This window comes from Arabidopsis thaliana, chromosome 2 (genome assembly GCF_000001735.4).
Source record: "Arabidopsis thaliana chromosome 2, partial sequence".
NCBI lineage: Eukaryota > Viridiplantae > Streptophyta > Magnoliopsida > Brassicales > Brassicaceae > Arabidopsis > Arabidopsis thaliana.
Genome location: NC_003071.7, coordinates 3,476,869 through 3,492,086, shown reverse-complemented (window position 1 = coordinate 3,492,086; position 15,218 = coordinate 3,476,869). Strand labels below are relative to the sequence as shown.

The 15,218-nt window shown below is 43.5% G+C and overlaps 6 protein-coding genes, 1 long non-coding RNA gene, 1 other non-coding gene and 3 pseudogenes across 13 annotated transcripts; 5 read left to right on the top strand and 6 right to left on the bottom strand.

The window, feature by feature from the left end:
• Positions 1-631: 631 nt before the first annotated feature.
• Positions 632-1,774, bottom strand: AT2G05365. Its single transcript, NR_140073.1, has 2 exons — positions 1,456-1,774; positions 632-813 (listed from the first exon to the last, which is right to left on the bottom strand). It is a non-coding gene; the product is annotated as an other RNA (long non-coding RNA).
• Positions 1,775-2,416: 642 nt separating this feature from the next.
• AT2G07806 (uncharacterized protein) lies at positions 2,417-7,460 on the bottom strand (the record flags this gene model as incomplete). Of its 3 annotated transcripts, NM_001161037.2 has the most annotated exons (8): positions 2,417-2,755; positions 3,878-3,980; positions 5,259-5,335; positions 5,582-5,772; positions 6,255-6,309; positions 6,404-6,442; positions 6,617-6,650; positions 7,205-7,257. In NM_001161037.2, the coding sequence occupies 8 exons, from the start codon at positions 7,255-7,257 to the stop codon at positions 2,666-2,668; spliced, it is 642 nt and encodes a 213-aa protein (NP_001154509.1). The 3 variants fall into 3 exon arrangements, with proteins under 3 accessions (NP_001154509.1, NP_001154508.1, NP_001189520.1); NM_001161036.1 differs by lacking the exon at positions 6,404-6,442 and having other exon boundaries at positions 2,666-2,755; positions 6,581-6,650; NM_001202591.2 differs by lacking the exons at positions 2,417-2,755; positions 3,878-3,980; positions 5,259-5,335; positions 5,582-5,772 and having other exon boundaries at positions 5,994-6,309; positions 7,205-7,460.
• AT2G05355 lies at positions 2,430-2,498 on the bottom strand. Its single transcript has one exon. It is a non-coding gene; the product is annotated as a tRNA-Tyr (tRNA).
• Positions 7,461-7,501: 41 nt separating the features above from the next.
• AT2G07661 (uncharacterized protein) lies at positions 7,502-7,905 on the top strand (the record flags this gene model as incomplete). The annotated part of the gene is made up of 1 exon (NM_001335340.1): positions 7,502-7,905. The coding sequence occupies exon 1, from the start codon at positions 7,816-7,818 to the stop codon at positions 7,903-7,905; it is 90 nt and encodes a 29-aa protein (NP_001324322.1). The 5' UTR covers positions 7,502-7,815.
• Positions 7,906-8,024: 119 nt separating this feature from the next.
• Positions 8,025-9,052, bottom strand: AT2G07775 (uncharacterized protein; the record flags this gene model as incomplete). The annotated part of the gene is made up of 3 exons (NM_147275.2): positions 8,680-9,052; positions 8,230-8,400; positions 8,025-8,150 (listed from the first exon to the last, which is right to left on the bottom strand). Exons 1-3 carry the CDS (start codon positions 8,767-8,769, stop codon positions 8,025-8,027), a joined length of 387 nt encoding a protein of 128 aa, NP_671808.1. The 5' UTR covers positions 8,770-9,052.
• A 450-nt stretch (positions 9,053-9,502) lies between these two features.
• On the bottom strand, positions 9,503-11,051 carry AT2G07659 (uncharacterized protein; the record flags this gene model as incomplete). Its single annotated transcript, NM_001335339.1, has 3 exons — positions 9,503-9,763; positions 9,917-10,012; positions 10,812-11,051. 3 exons carry the CDS (start codon positions 11,049-11,051, stop codon positions 9,503-9,505), a joined length of 597 nt encoding a protein of 198 aa, NP_001325334.1.
• Positions 10,021-11,002, top strand: AT2G07737 (annotated as a pseudogene; the record flags this gene model as incomplete). The annotated part of the gene is made up of 1 exon: positions 10,021-11,002.
• Positions 11,052-11,453: 402 nt separating the features above from the next.
• AT2G07736 lies at positions 11,454-11,936 on the top strand (annotated as a pseudogene; the record flags this gene model as incomplete). The annotated part of the gene is made up of 1 exon: positions 11,454-11,936.
• Positions 11,937-12,086: 150 nt separating this feature from the next.
• On the top strand, positions 12,087-12,475 carry AT2G07735 (annotated as a pseudogene; the record flags this gene model as incomplete). The annotated part of the gene is made up of 1 exon: positions 12,087-12,475.
• A 415-nt stretch (positions 12,476-12,890) lies between these two features.
• Positions 12,891-14,505, top strand: AT2G07658 (uncharacterized protein; the record flags this gene model as incomplete). The annotated part of the gene is made up of 5 exons (NM_001335338.1): positions 12,891-13,238; positions 13,298-13,360; positions 13,731-13,848; positions 14,051-14,126; positions 14,322-14,505. Exons 1-5 carry the CDS (start codon positions 13,041-13,043, stop codon positions 14,503-14,505), a joined length of 639 nt encoding a protein of 212 aa, NP_001325335.1. The 5' UTR covers positions 12,891-13,040.
• Positions 13,383-15,214, bottom strand: AT2G07787 (uncharacterized protein). Its single transcript, NM_201712.2, has 2 exons — positions 14,898-15,214; positions 13,383-14,374 (listed from the first exon to the last, which is right to left on the bottom strand). The coding sequence occupies exon 2, from the start codon at positions 14,070-14,072 to the stop codon at positions 13,755-13,757; it is 318 nt and encodes a 105-aa protein (NP_973441.1). The 5' UTR covers positions 14,073-14,374; positions 14,898-15,214; the 3' UTR covers positions 13,383-13,754.
• Positions 15,215-15,218: the final 4 nt, after the last annotated feature.

Below are 15,218 nucleotides of genomic sequence, written 5' to 3'. Positions count from 1 at the left end.
TTCTTTCTTGCCATTGAGGACGAAGATGGCTATTTATTAGAACAAAGACCTGAAGTTTACTTCTATTAAAGATCTGAGCCTTACGAGACTTCATAAAGATACTGCCTATCCTGTGCTTACCTTGGTCTGTGCTGCTTCGCCGGAGCTGCTAATGAGATCAAGCAGTGTGCTGGTTGTCAGATTTCACTTAACCTATATTCATAATTCATATTGGCGCAAAGCCGTAGATGATGTCAATCAAATCTTGCTTGGTGTTCCTCAACTCTCAGAATCAAACCATCTCCATATACTGGTAGCCAGGAGGAGAGGATGAAAAGAATTTTATTTTGAACGTCTATCTGAAAGACCACGGGCGGAACAGCCAATGGCAACGGGAGCTATCAATAACAGACTCCTGCTTCTAGCCTTGAGCAAGCAAACAGCATAGAACTTTATATCTATCTAGACTACCATTGTCAGCTTGAGAGACCAGAAGCTACCACCTCTCCTGATCAATTGACTTACTATCGCACCTCTGTCTGTGCTGCATCACATCTTTCAACCCGAGCAAGCCTTCTTAGGGTTGGGACTCTCTAAAGTCCTGGGGTTCCGGGAATCCATTAAGCTCAGAACTTTCATTCAGATCTCTAAAGATGGACCTCCCTTATACTCTGAAAAGACTTTCGAAAGCATAACCCTACTACTCTGTGCTGGGCAAACTTCCAATCTATAAGATTAGCGAAACAAACATAAAAGGGCTCTTTCGCTCTTGTGGATGCTTCCTAATCTTAGTCCCCTGTCAGTCAGGGCTATCCACCTCGAATTATCCTGGTGGACCTGATAGTCTCGTAACAAACTAACTTATTTGAGCACACCGCCTTCGCGGATGGAAGAACTCAAGCATCTCTTTTGCGTAGATGGAAGATCAGGCTCCTCCAATGTCTCTATATAAGATACGTTGGGAAGTAGTACGCACTAACCAAGAGAAGGAGACAGGATAAACGGGAGACTTCGCTGCCCTCAACCCTACTACGAGGATATAGGGGATAGCACAGAAGGATACTATCTATCTCCGTTGGGATTTGGGAATAGATGTATGCTGTTAACCACTCGAATGCAGCACACGCCGAAGTATTAGTAGGTATGCTCCTTGTATGACCGATCCGTAAATTAATGGCCGTTTCTAGTGTTTCGCCCAAGTGAGAGGAGGAATAAAGAATAATTGGATGAAGCAGCAAGGATGACACGGATCAACAAAAGGCGATGAAAGTGGACGAGTAATCCTGATTCTACGATCTTCCTTTGTGCGCCTACACACAATAAAGTTGTCTTGGGAAAAAGATGACTGATCGACTCAATGAATCGCCTAACCTCTGAGAAGGTTGGTAATACCAGCTTTTTGTTTAGCGGTGTGCTTTGCTTTTATTTTTGAAGAGTAAGAGAATCAAAAGAAGCAGGAAGACATGGGTATTGGTACCTGGGGCAAAGAGTATACAAATCGTTGGTTCGGGAGCACACTCACTCGGAACTATTCTCCTCCGCTAAAGAGAAGGTTGAGTCACAGGTTCGGATGGAGCCCCGAGGGCTTAGGGTAACTTTAGGGCATATGACCAAGTCGATAACTCAGATCTGTCAACGAAGATGTCCACCGCCTGTTACCCAGAACAATTCATCTACCAACCCAGAAGGGAGATCTTCCCATTTTGGTATCGGGATAGCGAAGCAACGATTATCTTCAATCGAAAATCAAGGTCTGGCGAAGTCTTGAGGGCTGAGGGCACAGGTGAGAAAGCTCAGATGATAGAAAAGGACCTTCTTTGACATTCGAGAGTCGAAAGCCCTGCTGCTAAGATGGCTCCTAGGTGAAATAAAGGATGGAGTGGTCTAATTCCCTGCTTTTGCATCAATTGATTTATCGAACCTTGCGTTATTCTATTGAATTACTTCCCTGCATATTAGATCTTCTCGATAGCCAGATAGTTGGTGGTCGTATATCAGCTAAAGAGCTAATTTTTGTGGGTTTAAGTATCCCAAACGAAGCTCACTATATGATGATCCCGTTCATCCGTTTACGTAGAGGCGTTTCTTTAGCACACCCGTTGATGATCCAATTCTATATATTTTGGTTGAGTGTGCTGCATACCTCATGACAAAGATACCAAGATAGGAATAAGACTGACATGACAAAGATAGGAAGATAGAAATAGACTAACTATATAACAGCTTTTCCTCCACTCTTTTGCTCGTCATCCTCAACCCGAATCAGTAAATCCCTTTCTACTAGAACCAGAAACGGTTTGCCGGCTCTCTGACCCCGCCGCAGCATTATGATCAAGCCATTGGCTCCGCTGATTTTTCGATTGGGATTGACTAAAGAGGGAATGAGGATCCTCTTCGATCTTGTACTCAGGGTACACTGAACACCACAAAAATATCGATGAAACTAACTATAAGTGATTGCGGATTCGAACCGCTCACAGAAGGATTTACAGTCCTGCACTCTACCAGAGCTACTACCTGTTACCACTTTCTTTTCAACTCGTAAAGGCAAAGAAAAAAGGGATCCGCCTCGAATCAAAACGTTCTTTCTTTTCTAAAAACGATCTTTCTTCTCTTATGAAATTGATAGTTTGTGAGAGGGATGCAATAACTCGACTGTGTAAGGTCCACCAGGTCCGTAGGAGAGTCAGTCTTTCTCTAAGCAAGCTGTTTTCTGGCCTATACGGAAAGAGTTTTCAAGGTCTTTCCCTTTCCCCGAAGGGAAGTTAAAGCTTGCCTGTAAAGGGAAGGGAAGCACAGCAATAACGCCTTTTTCCTTTTTTCTCCCGATTAGACGAAAGACGTGTTAGGAATAGTCCTTTTTCAACAATAATGGGGGGCCTTCCTCGCATGATAGTACATCTGCGATTGGTTTGTCTTGTTTAACAGCATAGCTTCACTCCCATTTTACTAGTTTAAACTAACAAGAAGTCTGTGCTGGGGAACCCTGAGACCTAGATTAGCGAGAAAAGGAGGATCTCCCGTTGGTTAATAGAAATTCCCTTGGTCATTACTCTGTTTTCATTCTATTGTACCACGGGTGGTGGTAAGCTCGGGGAAGGTAGAAATTGAGTGCGCCCCGTTAGTTAGTCTTCGCGGAAGAAATACCGCTTTTTTCAATTGGCCAGCCCGACCCACTTTGCTTGCTTCTCTATTCCAGTAGCATCAGGTTGAGTTTTTTTCTTTCCGTATTACCTTCTTTAGATAAGATTCTTCATTGCACGAACAAACAAAGAAATCCGTTCGTTCCTTCTAAAGACTAGGCTTTTGGGGGCGTTCGGTAGCGATCTTATCAAAGAATTGGGATAACCACCCTAGCGAACTATTGCCTTTAGCCCGCTTCCGCAGAACTCTTGGGACTAAGATTCCGTATCTAGTACTGTCAATCAGAGGCTTAGACTATGTATGGATGTAGCTCACCCAAGATAGGTAAAGGGGTCAAAAACTTCTCAGGCTGCCTGTGAGGCTGCGTTAACCGACGTTACAACGTTCTTTTTTTTTACAGAGTCAAAACAAAACTTCAATCTTTAAGCATGGGCGGTGGTCGAATGAATAGAATGTCCGAGTAAGGAGAACTATCCAAGCTTCTTCACAAGCGAAGGAATTGCAGCCTAACCATCTGTGAGATCGGAGACTTCGAGAGGCTCTGACGCCCTCTTTAACGCCACTCTTTCCGAGTCTCGGACATGAAGCTTACGATTGATTTTGTTAGTGAGAAGCTCAGTTTCGCTTTAAGCCCGACAAGCGGGTGGTTTGGTTGGTTGTTGATAGAGGACTCGAAATAGCTTTATTTGCACCGTTCCCTTCTTTATCGAATAGGGGTTCCTCCGTCACTTCAAATTTAACTAGGGATGATAACCAGAGAACGCTCTCCACTAAGACTCCCGTATGATATGCAGGTTAAAGCTCCCGTTTCAGATGCTGAAGGCTCGTTGAGACCTCTTATCTCATACCGCTTCGTCCTACTTCAGCTAAATGGAATCTTTCGTAAAGCCATCCTGAAAGTAAGGTAGCATATAGATTCTTCGACCTCCCGGTCCTAAGGAAGTAATCTCGATAGGAATGCCCGTCTACGTCAGAGAAAGAAGATACTTCCTCCCTTTTCTCGATAAAGTATACTATTTATTCTGCTGCTGTTTCTCATTTTCAAAACATCTTGAGACAGATCTTGCAATGTGAACAGCAATTTTCAGTTTGAGAGAGTCCTTACTTGCCTTTGAAGGTTGATTGGGTGAGTGTTTCGTGGCTGGCCTTTCTCCTCATCAACTAATTAATGCCTCCGGACCTCTATCTTTTGAAACTAAATATGCTGAACAAGAATAGAATGAAACTAGCCTAGAGCAGATAAGGTCTAAGCCTTTCACCCCTTGCCATCCTTCTCTGTGAAGATAGACTGCTGTTTATTGCGTGTCAAGTGCGAGATTGGCAGGAATTGCGTATTCAAGTCTATCTAAGACTATCTATCTAGTACGATCCAGTCATTCAGTACAGTATCTTCGCAAGGTCTTTATGGAATTCTTATAGCAGGTCGGTCTAGGTAGTTGATATTGCTCCTGAGACCTTCGTAGTTTCCTGTTTCGTTTGTGCATCTTTCTTTCTTTCCTTTTGTTCAAGTCAATCAAGAGGGAAAACTTATACTATGATGGGGTATTTGATTGGGCCTTCCTATGCTGACGAATGCATCCTTCCTCTTCTCAAGCTATAAGAAGTACGTACTTTCAGATGGAAAGGATTGAACTCTAACTCAGAAGTGGAATTCACAGCTATTACTACTATAGTTGTCTTTCATTAACAGTTCCTCCTGTACAAGAATTGTAAGTTGATTCATAACCACGCTAGTAAAGTTGCCTTTGGAATAGGAAGTTGAGTCCGATCTTGGTACTCTCGCTAAAGTTTGTTGACATTTAGTCCTCTAGAATAGATTTCTTTACTGTAGTCCCCATCCGAGTAATGAACTCTAGAATTTACTTCTCCCCAGACCCTTCACTATCTTGTCCAAGTGTTTAATTGGCTTCGACGCCTGGACTTTTATCTCTAGATACTCTTTCCGGCTTCATTTACCGATCCTGCAACTATAGAATGACCAGGATTTTATCCCGTTTAACCTTCCACTTCGGCTAGATAATTGCCAAGCCCAGCTGTAACTATTTAGTTTACACCCTCTACCGCAGCTTGACTTTTCAGCTATCGAACGTGGCCTTCTACGCCTGCTTGCCTTTTCTATTTGACATCCCTATCACCTGGCGGCTAAACCATCCGTTGATGAGGGAACTATTGAAGCTTCTAAAGCAGCCCTTTCCGCTGCTCCTACATCTATCTAGGAAGGAAGTCCACTACGGTATGGAGGAAGTAGTCGAATAAACTGATACAGCAGGCCAATCAAAGCAATCATCTGCCGATTTCGTAGGGTACCGTACGCCCTTTGTCTATGGATTCTAAGGAAAGCATGCCATATGATACGGGACTCTAAACCATCGAATCGAGCGAGCCTATTTCCCGTCTCCTGCTTTCATAGAGATCTTTTCTTCTCTGACCGCCGGCCCTGGGAAGTAGGTTAATCCACAAAAGCACTAGCAGTGCCAGTAGTTGGTACGTGGATATCATCAGGATGCTGCTTGACTAGCTCTTTATCCATGATCTTCACTGCCATCTTTCTAGCACAATCACCTTTCTGGCTGGAAGCTGTACCTATATCATGATCGGGCACGCAAGGTTCTTCTTTCATATTGTTACAAATGAACTCGTAGGCTCTTCCTGCATCCATGCATAAAGAATTAGTCAGTAGGGTCCTCGAAGCCCGCCAAAGGGGTAAGTAGAGTGATTCCTCTTGTAGGGGATCGTAGCTAGCTATAGTATCACACGATTCTTTCATCTTCTTTTCACATTCATTCTAATTATAGTTGGAAAATTGGCTACTTTATAAGGCTAAGCAAAGGTTTTCAATCCAAAGCTTTGAAGAAAGAAGAAACTCCGGGTGGAAGGTTCAAGGATTATTCTGATTGCACGAGAGATTGCCCTACCAGCTAACTCCTATTGACCTTACTAAAACAAAAGCACTAAGACTTATACTAGCTAACACAGAAGAGACACCATAGGAAAGGGCACACCTAACCATTTTTTTTTTCACAAGGTTACCCTCACCACTGTCACTTTGATCAATACCTTGCTTTACTGTAAAAGATCCTTACACAAAGTTTCTTCCTAGAAGACACTGTGCCTGAACTTATGACACATACCTACTTCCATCAACCACATCTTGCTATCTTTCACACGAGGGTGAGTTCTTGCGGGCTGACGTTGTGAACAAAGCAAAGACAGCTGGGTCTGTGAGTGAGCCTAGACTCTCTCTATTCGAGTGAGTTCCACTTTTCTTGAAGTGTAATACCCTTACTGCCAGTTCCCTCTTCCCGGATCTAAGGGTTAGCTTTCTAATTCATAGATAGCCCGAGAGGAAGTCTAAGGTTTCAGCTTCAAGTGGACAGCTTTCTTCCTAAACATCCGAGTTCGAAGCGAAGGCCCTTCTCTGCTGATTCGTCCTAAGATAAGGAAGAGCTTAACCCACACCCAAAGCAAATTCACTTCCTCTTCCCTTCCTCACCTTCAAGACAAGCACCACTTTTCCTATCTTTATCCTGCAGTTTCACCACAGGAGCACTGCGTCTTTCCTTCCTATCTTGATGAATCTACTTTTTACCGGTTGCTGAGGAAGTGAGATACGTAGCCAGATCAAATCAATTTCCAAGGGGGTATTAGTTTCAAACTAAAGGGATTCCTTCGATACCCGATCAACCAAGGTCTTTTACCAGCTTTTTGAGTAGTATTCTACTTTACCTTACCCTCACGCCTTCCCTTTTTCTAAAGTAGGAATGGATTATCCTGTGGTGTTGCTATCTGATGCTTCAGATTCATTGAATTCCCTCCCCTCAACTTATTCTGATTTCGAGGCCCCCTATAAGATAAGACTTTGCTATCTCTTCCTCCTTGTAGGTTCAAGCGCAAGGCTAACAATGCCTATCTTGGAAATGCTCTAAACCGTAGAATCACAACAGCCTTTCTCTTAGGGCAACAGGGGAACAAGGAACCAGGGAAAGAACCAACACAACTTTCTTTACTTCCTAGGCGACTCTACTTCTTTCTTCAGTTTCTTTTAGAAGGGAAGAAATGAGATCGATAGCGGGAGGTGCACAAAGGAAGTGAGCGAGCCATCTTCTCCAATCCAATAAGAAAGGAGCTAATCATCTCTTGTCTTCGGTAGGTCGTCGCATATAACAAGAAGAAGGGATTGGTGGGATCTTGAGTTCATGTCTGCAGTCTTGAAGTTGATACCATATCCAACGAGAAAGAATATGAAAGAATATGAGACATGAGGCTAGAGCCAAGAAGCTTCTCCGTGGATGACAGCTAAATTGAAGCTCTCCAGAAAAAAGAAGAAGAAAGGTCGATTCACACTACATCGGGCTACGTCACAATAGTTAGGAATTGAATGCGCTGTGAAAGAATCTTCCTCCATCAATTTGGACAGATGATCTGATATTCATTTTCAAACTAATGCCACTAATGACCCAAGGAAAGGAAGAACTGAACTTCAAGCTAGGGAAGGAAAGCTAGTAACTGATACGCAAAACTAACAGGCAAGCAAAGCACAAAAGGCACCCCGACGGCCTCATCAATCGAGGAAGGAAGCATGAAAATCGTTGAAAAAGCCTTCTTGCTATTGAGCGGGCTTTCATAGGCCTTTGGTTTGGGATATTTGATTGAATCAGAGAATAGGTTCTTACAGTGCCCGGAATTGGACAAATGAATGAAGATGGCATGAAGCCGATAGCTGCTTATCCGGATCCGGGCTTTCTTTTTCTTAAGGCGGGAAGGAAAGGCAAAGGCAAGTAAATGTTCACAAAGGAAAGTTCCTCTTTTAGTCGAGTCATTTCATACCTTTTTCTAATAAGAAGGCTAAGCTTCATAGCTCCAACCTATACAAGACAAGGGGCGCTTACTAAGCGCAGCTTCTATCCCGGCCAAGCTAACAAAGCGGGGGACCTAGGTGGGAATTGTGAAAGAAAGAGAAGGGGAAGACGCTGGGTAGAGGAAGAAAACTCATCAGGCTCATGACCTGAAGACTGCAGGTTCGAATCCTGTCCCCGCCTAAGAAAGAGTGATTGAAGAGTTAGGTAACAGAAAAAAGATCGAAAAGTCCCGGATCATCGTCTACACTTTTCCGTATGGAAGTGGTGGTCTTCTTTTAGACTCCCCCGAGAAGATGGATCCTCTCTTATCCGATCCGTATTGCTCCTTAGCAGAGATCGGGTTATTGGTCTTGTTCTGCACAACCTCTCCTGGTGACCCGGCAAGGTAAGCAAGTGAACCTCTCTCTAGTGGCGGCATCTAAGCTATCAAATGACTCTATTCCACTCCCTTCTGAGCCCACATCTCCATGTCCTATCAATGCTGATCTCTCCCGCTGTTGAATCGTATTTGATTTTTTAGATTGAGAAATCTCCAAACCCTTATGAATGGATCTTGCTCCGGTCGATAAAATATCTTCAAACTCAAAAGATTTATACCACAGCCTATGCTTACTCTGCCTATCTAACAGCGGGGTGAACTGCAAATACTAAATATGCAATAGGCGCAGGTATCCGAAACTGGAATTGACCCTCGTACTGGCTCCCGAATAGGTGGACCCTCGAACGGGATATGCTCCGACTTGGTATCAATCTTTCTCAGCTGATGGCTAAGCATATGGGACTCCATATGAGAAACTGAAAGTTAATCTGCTCTTTCCGCTACGAGCTCAAAGTAAAGTGGTTCTTGAATGAAAACTCATTTTGGATAGCTGACTTGATCAAATTGCAAGTAAAGATTCCAGCGGAGATGAAGACCCTCAGACACCTATTCTGAGGATGAAGGAAACAGTCCAAGAGAGAGATGGAGTCATCTGGTTGGAACACGACTTGAGAGACGTTTCTTGATTATAGGGAAAAAGACTATGTAAAGACTAGGAAGCGCTGGAATAACACTTCAGACAGGTTCTCGATAGTTGACGACTATTTACTTACGACATAAAGCTGTCCTTCCAACCAGCCAACCCATATTACTTATAGAAAGGTTGAACACAACACTTACTTAGGCCTGTGGTTCTTCGACTGTTTCAGGAGCTGTAGAAAGGGATGCTTTAGCTGTTGAGGCTAAGAAGGGAATTGAGGTAAGGCTGGCATTAGAGAATGGAGTTACTGAGCTTACTGAGCTAATGGCCTAGAAGTAAGTGGAGTTAAGACAGCTCGTAGCAGTATCGGAATATAATAGAATCCCTTCTTTACTTACCTATAAAGAGTGACCACTGAACGATAAGAACAAAGCCACTTTCAGCTATAACCGGAGTGAAATGAGTTCTATAGGCCTTAGCCGGAACACTTTCTAACTAACTGTTAGCCAGTGAAGTGATTGCTGGGAGTGATCACGAACAAAGGATTAATAGAGGCGTAGTCTATAGCCGAGCTGTAACAGGAGTTCGAGTTTGAGTGACTCCAAGAACTACAGGGAATGCCATAGTATAGCTAAAGCCAATAGCCGTAGCAGTGAAAGCTGTCGTTCCTGTCATTTCACTACTATTCCTTTTCTTTGTCCGGATGGTAATAAGTTGTGATATAACCCCTACTGTGGTGGATCCATTGTTAGGAGTCACCCCTGTTCCAGCACGAAGTACGGTAGCCGGCTCAGTCTCATAACATCTTCCGAGTTTGGATACCTATAAAAAGGAGGATAACCGTTTGATTGCATTAAGATTATGTATACTGCTATCCTTCCTCAACATCTCTTTGGGAACATCTTCTTTCCTTCGACTAGGTCATCCCTACGAGGAACATATCTATCTCCTACCCCGCCGAGTAGGTTAACAAACCCTAGTAGGATCTGCTTCTAATGCATGCTTCGCGAGTTCTACGGCTGTCCATACCCTATCCACCCTTACCCTCTCCTCTAATCTATTTCTTTCTATCTGTTGATTATTGCTGCGATTCTGCTGTTGTAGATAAAATAAGAAGTTGTTAGCCTTCATTCGGGACAAGCTTCAATCCCGCCTTAATGGTTGGTTTGCAAAATTTTGATCTCAGGGGGGAAAGGAGGTGCTGCTGAAATCTATAGCAATGGCCTTACCGGTGTATGCGATGTCGTGCTTCCGGCTTTCAAAGCTGCTATGCAAGAAGTTAACAAGTGCGATGACGGAATTTTGGTGGAGTTCTTGCGAAAACAAAAGGAAGATCTCATGGGTAGCTTGGCAGAAATTATGCAAATCTAAAGAAGATGATGGTGGTTTGGGTTTTCGGGATTTAGGTTGGTTTAACCAAGCTCTTCTTGCAAAACAATCTTTCCGGATTATACACCAACCACATACGCTACTATCTCGACTTCTCCGTAGCCGATATTTCCCACATAGCTCAATGATGGAGTGTAGTGTTGGGACAAGACCTTCATATGCTTGGAGAAGTATCATTCATGGCAGAGAACTCCTCTCTCGCGGGCTCCTAAGGACGATTGGAGACGGTATACACACGAAGGTTTGGTTAGACAGATGGATAATGGATGAGACACCTCTACCTCCACTGAATTGAAACCTATCTATTGACCTTAATCTTCGTCTGACTTGTACGACATGAATAGGCAGTCGTGGAAACTGGATATGTTGCATAATATTTTTCCTCCACAGAATGTGGCATTTATCATCTCGATGATACCAGGGGCAAATCTTATGGATGATAATGTGTGGGCTTACACTAAGAGTGGCATGTACACGGTACAGAGCGGTTATAGATTGCTATCACAACAAGCGAGGAATCCTGAGGAAATCGCAGGAATGGAGGAAACTGTTGCGAATGAGCTAAAGAAGAAGATATGGAAAGACTGACCGCAAGATATTTTTCTCCACGATGATCCCACTTCGATTGTGTTAAGCAAAGCACAATCAAAGAAAAGAAGAGAAGTTCTCCCAAATAGTTAGATAGGATCTTTCCCACCGGAGACCGGCTTCGCGAGCCCATATAGGACTACTCTTGGCTAAGCAACTTTGGGCGGTGGTTTATCCTATTTCTCACTTGAATGAGGAAACTTTCTTATAAACATATTTTGATGTGAGGATCAACTACTCCTACTCGGTAACTGCTATCCTTCCCTCTCATCTCTCTCTTCTCCGTCAAGCCTTAAAGTACTTCCAAATTCCTCACCTAAGAGTTTCAATACGCTCTCTTTCTTTATCTCCTCTCTTCTCATTTTAGGTACAATCATCGTTGACCCAAGTGTCAGCGCCCTACAGCGCGCGTATTGGACCACTGAAAGGGTTGATCGGTTAGGTTTAATTGGACATTGGACTAGAGAGAGAGAAGAGAACAAAGTGTGGCCTTCCCCCATTCTCAGAGACAGATGGAGTCAATTTATTCCCACACATGCGCAAAGGAGAGAGAATGCTAGCAACTTCGAAAGAATGGGAAAGGCCCCGGCCCGTTGAAGCAAGTTGTAGTGAAGGAGTTCTGAAGGTTCTTAAAGGATGCAGAACAATACTGAAAGGGAACAGACATGATTCACTTTACATTCTTCAAGGCTCTGTTGAAACAGGAGAGTCTAACCTTGCAGAAACAGCTAAGGATGAGACAAGGCTTTGGCACAGTAGGCTTGCACATATGAGCCAAAGAGGAATGGAGTTACTGGTCAAGAAAGGTTTCCTAGATAGCAGCAAGGTTTCAAGTCTCAAATTTTGTGAAGATTGCATCTATGGAAAGACACATAGAGTGAATTTCTCTACGGGCCAGCACACTACTAAGAATCCTCTGGATTATGTGCATTCAGATTTATGGGGAGCACCTTCAGTCCCATTATCTTTTTGAAAGTGTCAGTATTTTCTAAGTCTTATAGATGACCTAACACGGAAGACCTAACAAATACTAACAACCGGATTGAGTGCACTTGATGCTACAATTGTAACACCTTTCCCCTGGTCCGTACTGATATTAGATTTCTTACTTCTGTTCCGATTAAATGGGAGATGTCTGGTTGAAGAATCTTTCCTTGCTAACCAAGAGATGAACTCCGCACACCGATAGTCCTATGAGCGTTGTGCCAAACCTTTCCTACCTCCTTTGGGAGTTCACTTCAGATTCCAAACAGCTACAGAAGAAGAACTGCAGGAACAAATGGACTATATGAAATCACTCCCATATTCAAGTGCTGTTGGAAGTGTGATGTACGCAATGATTGGTACAAGACCAGATTACCCTTATCCAGTAGGAGTGATTAGCAGATATATGAGTAAGCCATTGAGGAGTCATTGGCAGGCTGTGAAATGGGTCTTAAGATACATCAAGGGAACACACACAAGATGTGAAGTTAACCTTCAAGAAGAGTGATGAGTTTGTAATTGATTAAAGGCTACTGAAATCCCATAGGCCTCTGATCCTAATACTGAATACCTTTCGTAGATCAAGGAATGGACAAAGCGAGAGGACGAAAAAAGCGAAATATTACAGGGGCTTGGGATGCCTCACCAGGATGAGCCGGTAGCACTTGGCGTGAGTGCGCTAATAAACCAACCCATTTGATAATCAAAGTTCCCTATCGAATGTACGCTTTAGGTTAAGTGAAGGGATAGACCGAACCAGCTCACTAACGAAATTTCAGATCAGGGAATCTTACCCGAAGCATATCTCGTTAGATGGTTAGATGGATGTCGTTGACGCGAAGAGAGCTTTTATGGCACTTTCACAAAGCGGAATACTATCAGTAGTATATACCTTCCCTAGGAAAAGCGGTAGAACATCCTGATCTCAAAGGCGTTCCTCTCCTCTTGTCCCGAAACGTTAGACGAGCGACTATGCTTAAACGGGTATGTTGCTTTGCCATGGGTTTCTTTCAGCTGCTCTTTTGGGGAGGACAAGTAGTTTGACTTTAGTACTCAATTTGAGACTTAATAGGCTACTTGGCGGTAGTAAGCCCAGGTCCATCATTGGCTGGTAGTCTTCACCGGCATCTCCTCTGGAATGAATATATCAACCATTCAGAAGAATCTCTTTTCTTCTGTGAAGGTGAGAGAAGGACTGGCCTTAACAACGAATTTCGTAAAGCGCAAGAAGGGGCTTGGAAAAAGCATTCGAAGGAACTCGGACATCGCGCGGCCATCGGTCAAGATCTCCCCTGATGGACATCATTACACATTCATTCAACGCTTCCCCGGCGGGGTAAGAAAGTAAGATTGAACTACTGAATAAGAGAAGCATTGTGATTTCCTTGATTTAAGGACTTTAGCGTCTCATTGCGGAAGCAGAAGTTCTTTCATTCCTCATTCACTTCTAGGACTTGGGTTAGAGAGGGGGGAATATAGTAAATAAATAAATCAAGTCGAAGTGCAGTTCCTATTTCTCAGCTCAGATTAGAGCACCAGCTGTTACGCTGACAACCCCCGTTACGCCGCGCTTGAACTCCTAGCCCTAAGACGGAGTAGTCTTAGTAGCAGTAGGATTACCGGATTCCGCTTTATGTCTTTCTTTCTTACTTTCCCTAAGCACTCATTGTATTTGAATTTGACCCGCTCAGAAGAGCTATGTATCCGGTCTTGGGAGTCAAATAAGGGCATGGCTTAAACCAGCTCCCTAGCCTAGGGTGAGGTCTCATAATAGAGTAAAGTAGGACAGAAGGATTAGCTTAGCAGTGAACAAAAATCATTCAATCAGCTCAAGAGCTGGAAAAAAAAACTTCTAGGTTTCGGAATAGAAGGAAGGGGGCTCCCAGCAGGTAAGTCCTGCTTGATTGCTTTCACCAGGTTTATAAAGACTGGTTCGAAAGGACCAGGTCGGGATAGGCTGGGAGTCGATTAGCCCGAGTTGTGTTAAGATAAGTGGCACTTGAATTTGAAGTAGACATCGGCCAGGTCTTGGATGCTGAATTATCGGTCTTACCACTTGTATCGATAGACCCACTTGAATTGAATGCTGAGGAGATTTATTTTCAATCCAATCCTGATCCTGATCTTCGAACTTTCTCTCTGCAAAAGGCTTCTGGCAAAGCTTGAACATCGTATCGTTAGCTCCTTTTAAAAAGGAAGACAGAAGAGCTGGTAGGACGGACTGGTAAGGGATGAAATTACTTATTACTTATGAGTGGAGGGCTTCGCTTTTTTCTATAACTGTCACTGGAACAGAAGGCCTAGTACTCCAATTGGCTTAAGTGCACTCCCAATGATATTCTAGTCTTCTTTCTTAAGAAAATATAGATATTATCGTGGAAAGAAATCTATCTCTTGAAGGGAGTCCAACTTAATTCAGTTTGATCCCAAGAGACGGTATGGAACGCTCGTATAGAACCCCATCCAATAGAACTAAAACCGCTGGGAATGCAACGGGATGGATGTCAACTGGTAAGAATAGCCTTGGTCTGGAGATCTTTACAACAGGAGATCAGGAGTTAGCTCGCTTGGACGGAGAGCACGAGAAAGAAGGGGCAGTCTAACTGAACTCCACTCGTTTAGAAGAAGCCTCGCCAGTTAGGGGGATAGGGAAAATTTCTTCACAGCATGAAGAAAAGAGAGGGATTCAAAAAGGGCTGGCTCCTTAGAAGGGATTTGAGTGCTTTAGACTAAGAAGTGAGATTAGATAGGCTTGTCTTAGGATTTGATGCACATTCAAGGGCAACTACTGCTTATGGGTAGGCACCTAGTGCTACAATGGCTGTAACAGATTCAGAGATTGCATTTGCCCTTGGATACACACCACACATTGATTGGATTTGAAAGATACGAAGGGTCCATAACGGACAGGAACTACAACTATTGATACTCGGTCTAGACTAGGGGGGGGGAAGGCACTGCCGGAAACGGGACTGCTGTACTATAAAGGGGTTACCGTCGAAGGTAAGGACAGAGACTGATTAAATGGGGAGGACAGATATAGGCAGACACTTCCAAAAGGCAGAAGCATTGGCTTTTAGGACGCACTCAAACTTCCATTAAAACTCCAGGTGGCAAAACAACTCCATCCAATAAGAAAGAGGAATGTGCTAACGCCAATAAGCGTATAAGAAAAGGACTAGAACTGGCTGAAAGCACTTACCACTAGAAAGAAATTGGCCTGACAGAAAAAGTCAAATCCCTCTCCCTCTCCTTTCAGTCGAGTTCCCTCTTTTATAAGAGTAATAAATTACCTTGGACCTCTCCTTTCAGTCGA

What these genes read in the sequence shown, in the direction of transcription:
- AT2G07787 (NM_201712.2), bottom strand. Translation starts at nt 14,072, where the DNA reads ATGTTCAAGCTTTGCCAGAAGCCTTTTGCAGAGAGAAAGTTCGAAGAT.